Genomic DNA, 8,540 nt, shown 5'->3' with positions numbered 1-8,540 from the left:
GATACATGATCGTTTATATTTGGTACACAACTGTGTATGTGTGCAACTGAAGCTTGTCTCGATTCCGCTTCAACAAATCGAGCATCTTAACTTTTTCCTAACGTCTTATGAAGCTTGATTACCTCATTAAATCGACCTTCCATTTCCAACACGTTTGTCAATATCTCACCCATCTAATTTCCTTCCAATTTGATAAACCTTGATTTCATTTTATTTTATCAACAAGGGAAGCCAATCTCTCTCAGTTCTCACAAGAGAACCCCAAATACAAAATAACGATACAATTTCTGCCATCCAAACAAATACCTCACATACAATAATCTGTGTGTTACTTTGGGCAGTTTTAAATTATTATTATCATTCTGTATTTATCATTATTAACAAGTGTTGGAAATTGGAAATGCACACTGAATTCTTATTCCATTAAAGAAAACAAACAATTCTATTTGATTTCTTCTACTTCAAATAAATTATACCTTTTTTTTTGTGCACCACTTGTTAAGACTGTCATACCATACTCATTAAACCCTATAACTTCTACGAGGACAAAGTTTGTAGTATTCTAAATAAATTAAAAACTACCTAAAAGAACAATTTAAAGTCGGATATTCATTTTAAATATTATTTTCACCTATTTATATTCTCTTAGTTAAGTTAAGTTATCTATACGTCTTGAAAATACCAACCAAAGTTTTCTAAAATGAAGAAAGAAAAAAAAATTGCAATATTCAAAGATTACAAGATAAGAATTGTAATGTCAAGTTAGGATTAACGAAAATGAAGAAACAAAACTAAAATACTCTTTTGATAATTATACTTTATTTTTGTTCAATATTTTTATTTTAGACTTTTAAATACCTAATTTTATTATTTTACTATGCATGTGTTTTTAATAAATCTTAAAATTAACAATGTAGTTAGCTTAAATTATTCTATAAAATCACCCATAATAGTATAATCATTTTTTTCATTAAAATATACAGATAATTTTAATACAAACTTTGAAAGATTAATTACGATCTAAGAGCAGACAATTAAAAATATAAAGACTTAATCCATAATAATTTGTCATTATTATTATTATTATATATAATGGATGAAAACTGAGAGTAGTATTATTTTAGCTTAAAAAACGATCAAATTGACTTGTAATGGGAGAAAGAGAGAGAGAGATAGGGTGGTAAAATTATAGTATTTAAATTGGACAAAATTGAAATAAATAAAAAAACACTTATTAAAGTTGATAAAAACCAACTTTCCAAGCATTATCCTTTTATTGAAAAATGAATTAGTCGGATAATATCTATATATATATATAAGTAAATACATCTATAGTATACATAAGAAAAATGAGTATTAATGAAGTAAAAGAAAAAAAGGGGTGGTGGGTATACAACTTTTTAGTGGGTTTTCTGTTTTGAGAGATGTGTTTAGATAACTAATAAATGTGGCATGTAGTAAGTAGAAGTACAGTGTATTGTGCAAATAAATGCATTTTAAAAAGCTCATCAACAACTCAAATTTCCTCTACATCAATTATACTAATGCTACATTGCTAATAGATAAGTTCAAACCAAAACAATGGACAACCTCTTGCTTTATTCTTTTTTTTTACCTTACATACCTTTTATTATTATCATTATTACTCACCTTCGTATACACATTTTAACAAATAAAATAATTATGAGTAGGTTTCTCAAATGAGCTAAAAAATACTCATAATTATTCCTTTCTAATTATTTTCTTACTTTCTTAACTCTTAAACGTCCATATTTGGAAATAAATCAAGTAAGGAAATTGCTCATACACGTTTCATTATTATTTCTTTTCAATAATATAAAAAACAAACATTTATTTATCATATGAAATTGGAGAAAATTCACACAAATTGTCAATTAATTTATGACTATTTTGTTGGTTTCCTCCCCAAATGTATCACTATTTTTCCGTTGAGGAAAAATATTTTGTATTTATCTCATAGTCCTCTCCTTACCTACCACCGTATTTATAAATTTATTAACTTATTGTATTATTTTTCATAAAACAAAAAATAAAAAAATAAAAGAATACTTCTTGTTGTTGCATTCTATAATTACTTTAATTATTTTTATTTTTCTCACTTATTCTAATATATTTTTAAACAGTTTTATTCAGTTCTTCCTAATCATGAAAATTAAGTTTATTATATTTAAAATTTGAGCTGGCTTCATCAAACATCTGAAATGGTCCAACCACACAAACATAGCTAATTAGTCAATTATCATTTTAATCTTAATTACTATTTCTTCTTCTCCTTTTTTCTTTGTCATCTTAATCTTTATTATATTTCTTTAATCTCATCAAAAATATATATATCTAATTTGAGTTAGGTAATACGAAGATGTATTCAAAATTAGTTATAAATTATTTTAGTATATTTTATTTATTTACATCCTAGTCTTCAAACTTTATGTAATTAATTATTTGTACATCATCTATACGAATTAAAATACTAAAATTAATATTTAAAAAACATAATGATAATAATGAAGGAATGGCTATAAAAGGTAAATTGGAATGAATTAGAAAATGAGCAAATACATGTTGGAATCAAATGAATGTATCTCTCTAAATTTGGTGTTTTGTTGGAATGAATTTCTGGTTCCCATGCTTAAATAGGATACGTGTACTTTTTTTTTTTTTTTTCTTTTCTTACTTTAGTCTTTACAATCTAAATTATTTAAGTCAAACAATATTGCTATAATAATTTTCATTTACTCATAATTTATTACAATATATATTATAAATATTTCATTTTCTAATCATTTATTACAATATATACTATAAATTTTTAGTTGAATGGATTCGAGCTATACAAGATTTAATACCTTTCATGTTGTCCAATTAATGAGCAAATTTAATATATTTGACTTGGCTACGGTCATAAGTGATTAAAAAATTGTTGTATTAATCAAACAATTAACAAAATATACTAGATTTTTATATTCTACAAATAAATACAGATAGATTTATAATTTATAGAATAATTTTTTTTGCTGTATTTATAAATATTAGTTTAGGGATCAAAATTTACTTTAAATAAAAATCTAACTAATTAAACAATATTTAAATTTTTAGTCAAATTAAAAAAAAAAATTATTTTCAAATATAGTAAAATGAACCAAAATATTTATAAAATAAAATATAACTACTTTGTGTCTATCTCTATCATGATGTCCACGTCGACAATATTTAATTACATTATTGATTTGTGAATGCTAACCATCTCGAATGACATGTATGACTTGTAACTACGTTTTTAGGAGATCTAGTCGAAAAATCTATGTGTCGAGTGTCGGCGCTCTCATCCTACTAGAGGGATTGAGAAATTAATAGAGTACAACAATGATCACTTATGATTTAAATGGCAATTGTAGAGTTATTGAATGAGGTGATTGATTACCATAAATAAGAAATAGATGGAGATATTGGGTTATATTTGTAAATATGTTTCCAAATTTGAAATTACAAAAAAAAAAAAGGGGGGGGGGAGTCCAGGTGTTTGGAAAAGTTGAGTTTAAGCTTTGTGAAAGACGAAAAGAAAACAAAGAATATTTAAAAGAATGAGTTAATGAAAGTGAAATTAAGTGTTAACACTAAAAAAGAATGGAAAAATGATTAAAAAGTATTTGATGAAGGTGAAGAAGAACTAAAATAGAAACAAAACAAAAAGGTGGTGCCTCAAAACCTTAGTTACCAATTAAAAAAGATGATTAATTAGATAGCGTAAGAAATAGTATTAGTTGATTAATCTAGAAAAAGAAAACACATGATATTATCTTTCCATACTTACATTTTACACGATGACTCATTGCTCTCAACTTCCAACCCACAAGGCCACAACCACAGAGAAGAATGATGAACCCATTCCGCTCGGTCCGGTCCAACTGAGCTGGCCAGGTTCGGTGGTGGGACCCACAAACACCCCTTTTCCCACCAAAAGATTATAAAATACAATTGGAAAAAAATAATGAAAATAATGAAAATAAAACCCTATAAATACGCCCAAATCCTCGCTTCTCCCTTCAAATTTTTCTAAACCATTTCCCCTCTTGGAAGGTGGAGAAAGGAGAAAAATCTTCATTTCACTATAAACCTCCCTTCGCCTCCCGATCCGGCGCCGGCGTTTTCCATTTTCTCTTTTTCTCTTGTCTAACAATGGACGCCCGCCGCCGCCGGTCCTCTACCCTCGTCAAGAAACTCACCGCCGACGAACCACCGGTTAAATCCATGGATAAAAATCCTCTCAAGGTTAAGATGCTGGAACGACAACATGTTCACGATGATGCCGTTAAGGCGTCTGATGTTTTGCCTCTTCCCATTTACCTCACCAATGCCGCTTTCTTCACTCTCTTCTTCTCTGTTGTTTACTTTCTTCTTACGCGGTGGCGTGAGAAGATCCGTTCATCCACTCCTCTCCATGTCGTTACGCTTTCCGAAATGGTCGCCATTTCTGCCTTCATTGCTTCCTTCATTTACCTTCTTGGATTCTTCGGTATCGACTTTGTTCAGTCCATTTTCCGCCCTTCGCATGATGTATGGACCTCTGAAGATGATGAGGTCGTAATCATTAAGGAAGATACGCGGAAGGTTCCCTGCGGTGCTGGAATTGATTGTTCGATTCCGATTTTGGCACCTCCTATGCCATCAGTACCAAAAGTCGTTGATCCGCTCCCTGTTAGCATCGATTTGACGGAGGAAGATGAGGAAATCGTTAAATCTGTTGTCGATGGATCTACGCCCTCCTATTCCCTCGAATCGAAGCTTGGCGATTGTGGACGAGCGGCAGCGATCCGTCGCGTGGCCTTGCAGAGAGTTACCGGGAAATCGCTTTCGGGACTTCCGTTGGAAGGATTCGATTACGCTTCCATATTAGGGCAGTGCTGCGAGATGCCTATCGGATATGTACAGATTCCGGTGGGAATCGCCGGGCCATTGCTGTTAGACGGCAAGGAATATTCTGTACCAATGGCTACAACCGAAGGTTGTTTGGTTGCGAGTACAAATAGAGGTTGTAAAGCGATTATGATATCCGGTGGAGCAAACAGCGTATTGTTGAGAGATGCAATGACAAGAGCACCGGTTATGAGATTCGCTACAGCGAAAAGAGCAGCGGAATTGAAGTTCTACGTCGAAGATCCGGCGAATTTTGATACATTAGCCTCCGTTTTCAACAAGTCTAGTAGATTTGGAAGGTTACAAAGTATCAAATGCGCCATTGCTGGTAAGAATCTCTACATGAGATTCTCTTGCAGTACGGGTGATGCTATGGGAATGAACATGGTATCAAAAGGCGTTCAAAATGTTTTGGATTTTCTCCAGAATGATTTCCCTGACATGGATGTAATTGGCATATCTGGTAACCCCAACAAAATCTCTTCCATAAAACCCTTCCAATTCTCTCTGATTTACTTCTTTTAATCTCCATTTGTTCTTGAATCCAGGAAACTACTGTTCAGACAAGAAGCCAGCTGCTGTGAACTGGATCGAAGGGCGTGGTAAATCAGTGGTTTGTGAGGTTACAATCAAGGGCGATGTGGTGAGGAAGGTTCTCAAAACCGATGTCCAAGCTTTAGTTGAGCTTAACATGCTCAAGAATCTAACTGGTTCTGCCATGGCTGGAGCTCTTGGTGGGTTCAACGCTCATGCGAGTAACATAGTCTCAGCCATTTATATAGCAACAGGGCAAGATCCAGCACAGAACGTGGAGAGTTCACACTGTATTACAATGATGGAAGCTGTGAATGATGGGCAAGATCTTCATGTCTCTGTCACCATGCCTTCCATAGAGGTAAATTTACTTTTCATATGTAATAATCTTGTTGATGAAGTAACTCATAGTTGAAATTTCTGATTATAACAATTGATTGTTAAAATTACAGGTGGGTACAGTTGGAGGAGGGACCCAGCTTGCTTCTCAATCTGCTTGTTTGAATTTACTTGGAGTTAAAGGGGCAAACAGAGAAGCTCCTGGATCTAACTCAAGGCTGCTAGCCACCATTGTAGCTGCTTCAGTTCTTGCAGGAGAGCTATCTCTAATGTCTGCTATTTCAGCAGGACAACTTGTGAGGAGTCATATGAAATACAACAGATCCAGTAGAGATATCACTAAAGCTTCTTCCTCATAAGAAAAAAGAAAAAAGAAAAAAAAAAAACTCCCATCATCACCATCATCGATCTTCATCTTCTTCTTCTTGTTGTTCATGTAGATGAAAATTTGCAGAAAAGCAGCAGGCGGTGACTTTTGAACCAATGGATTTTGAACATAAAACACAACTCTCCCACATGTAACTTTGGGAATGACCACAAAAACCCAGTCAACCATAGAACAAAAAAAAAAGGTTCAAACCCTTTGTGTATTTTTAGTTTTTTTTTTTCTTAAAATCTTTCTCTGAATTATATATATATATAGATATATATATATATAGCTTTTGTTTTTCTTGATGATCTTCTTCTTCAATTCAAAAGTTCAACAAACCTCATGTAACTGAAATTATGTAATTGTGTGATGTGATGACGAAGTTGTTTCTTCTTCATATATATATATTTTTTTTGGGTTAGTTCACTATATTCCAAGCTTTTCTCTTCTCACCATGGATTGATTGTCTCAGTTGTCCTTTATGGTATTCTCTCTCTGTTTTCAAAAAGTGAATTGAAGTTGGTTTTTACATTAATAGACAAAGTCAATGGAATGGAGTTTGGGATCAAAACAATTAAATGGGACTTGTGATGCTCTGTCCTCTCTCTCATTAACTATTGTATGTTTTGATGTTCTTTCAAGGAAAAGTGTCATTCTATAAAAAATAGTTTATGTTGCATATACATACATACATATATAAAATAAGAAGATAGTGGTTATGCATTAATTCTTAAGAAATGAGTGGGTAATACGTTCTATGTTTCTTTCTACCCAATCCGTTGTTGTTTGGACCGGTAATAAAATGAGTAAGCTTGGATCATGAGTAAAGTATTAGAAATTTGATGGAACAATAAATGGGGAAAGGGAAGGCAAATGAGTCATTGAATTTTAAAATGGAGGGAATGAGGTGTACTAGAAAACAAAGAGAATCTAAATATTTGCTCACATTCCTAAGACTGCCCATCTTGGAAATTGTCAATAACACAAACCCTTGTGCATTCAACAGTGAGACTTCCAAGTTGGGATTTCTTTTTTATTTCTCTTCTTTCTCCTCACCTTCCTCTCGCCATTTATTCATGGGGTGAACTTTTGGTCACATCTAGTATCACCCAACTAAATTAAATTTAAAGTCTAGCTCAGGTGGGGTCATTTAAAAAAAAAAAACACGAGAATCAGCTACATAAATTATGACTCAATATGTTCGAGTAAATCAACTATAAGAAGGACGTTTTAACAAAATCGTAGGAGATGTGAACATGTCCCTTGCTAATTAACATTAATGCCAACTTAAAACAAGAGTTGGTTTTTCTCTTTATGAATTAAAGAAGAAGGAAGTGATTAATGTATGATAATGTTGCCAAACTCAAGATAAGAATGACTTACATGTTTGGCAAATACTTCATGCCCTTTAGACCACTTTTCTTTTTTTCTTTTGTAACATCTAACCTCCTATCATGCTTTTTGTAGCTATACTTTGAATATTGTCACGTCATTACTTATTATGTTGATACGCCTACGAAGTCTTCACTTAATTAGTGGCTTTACTACATAATGATCACAGTGTTAGGGAAATAGATAATTCAAATTTTAAAAGAGACATTTTCAAATATAACAAAATGAACCAAAATAATTACAATCAGTGTCTATCATTTGATAGAATCTGAAATTTTTGTTATATTGTGTAAATATTTTTAATAGTTTTATCATTTATTAGAATTTTCCTTCTTAAAATCTAGCAAATGATTATCCATGAGGCCCGAGAAAGTAGTTCTAAAAAACTAGTTTTTGTGTTTTGAAAATGGGTTAAAAACTCAAATGTTTCCATATAAAATATATAGACCATGAGTAAATTACTTTTGAGAATTGTTGGGAGAGAATGATATATAATAACTAAAAGCCCTTGTAAACTATACAACAATAACATTCAAACTCAAAATTAAATCAAAATAATTAAGAATCTCAAAATATATGTTGGAGATGCCAATATACAATCGAGGTACACTTCTGATAACTATTGTCCTAAAGACAATTATTCGCGATGCATGGACTGTAAGCGGACTATACTATGATCGTCTCAACATGATAGAACAAATAACTTCTGTAGACATCAATTTTGAACTAATCTCAAATCTTGTATAACTCTTAAATGTTTGCTCTCAACTCAACTCAGGATGAAAAAAAGGAAAGAAATGAGAGAACTCTTTCATTAAAATGAGAATGCTACAAATGAAGAAACAAGTTGCCATACAATATGCTATAGCAACTTAGAGTCCGTTTGGACTGCCTATGAAAAAATTGTTTTTTTCAGAATATATTTTTTTTATATAAAATGAATTTAAAATGTAAACACTTATATATTTGG

General features: G+C 31.8%; 1 protein-coding gene across 1 annotated transcript; it reads left to right on the top strand.

Moving 5' to 3' along the window:
* Nucleotides 1-4,063: 4,063 nt before the first annotated feature.
* LOC101213994 (3-hydroxy-3-methylglutaryl-coenzyme A reductase 1) lies at nucleotides 4,064-6,607 on the top strand. Its single transcript, XM_004139931.3, has 3 exons — nucleotides 4,064-5,398; nucleotides 5,484-5,830; nucleotides 5,922-6,607. The coding sequence occupies exons 1-3, from the start codon at nucleotides 4,198-4,200 to the stop codon at nucleotides 6,165-6,167; spliced, it is 1,794 nt and encodes a 597-aa protein (XP_004139979.1). The 5' UTR covers nucleotides 4,064-4,197; the 3' UTR covers nucleotides 6,168-6,607.
* Nucleotides 6,608-8,540: the final 1,933 nt, after the last annotated feature.

The sequence above is a fragment of the Cucumis sativus genome, chromosome 6 (genome assembly GCF_000004075.3).
Source record: "Cucumis sativus cultivar 9930 chromosome 6, Cucumber_9930_V3, whole genome shotgun sequence".
In the NCBI taxonomy this organism is placed as follows: domain Eukaryota; kingdom Viridiplantae; phylum Streptophyta; class Magnoliopsida; order Cucurbitales; family Cucurbitaceae; genus Cucumis; species Cucumis sativus.
Note: the sequence above shows the minus strand (reverse complement) of the source record. Positions and strands in the feature narration are given on the sequence as shown.

Excerpts from the sequence above, each read along its gene's own strand:
- LOC101213994 (XM_004139931.3), top strand. The coding sequence starts at position 4,198 with ATGGACGCCCGCCGCCGCCGGTCCTCTACCCTCGTCAAGAAACTCACC. Across the intron at positions 5,399-5,483 it reads GGATGTAATTGGCATATCTG|GAAACTACTGTTCAGACAAG; the intron begins GTAACCCCAACA and ends TCTTGAATCCAG. Across the intron at positions 5,831-5,921 it reads TCACCATGCCTTCCATAGAG|GTGGGTACAGTTGGAGGAGG; the intron begins GTAAATTTACTT and ends TTAAAATTACAG.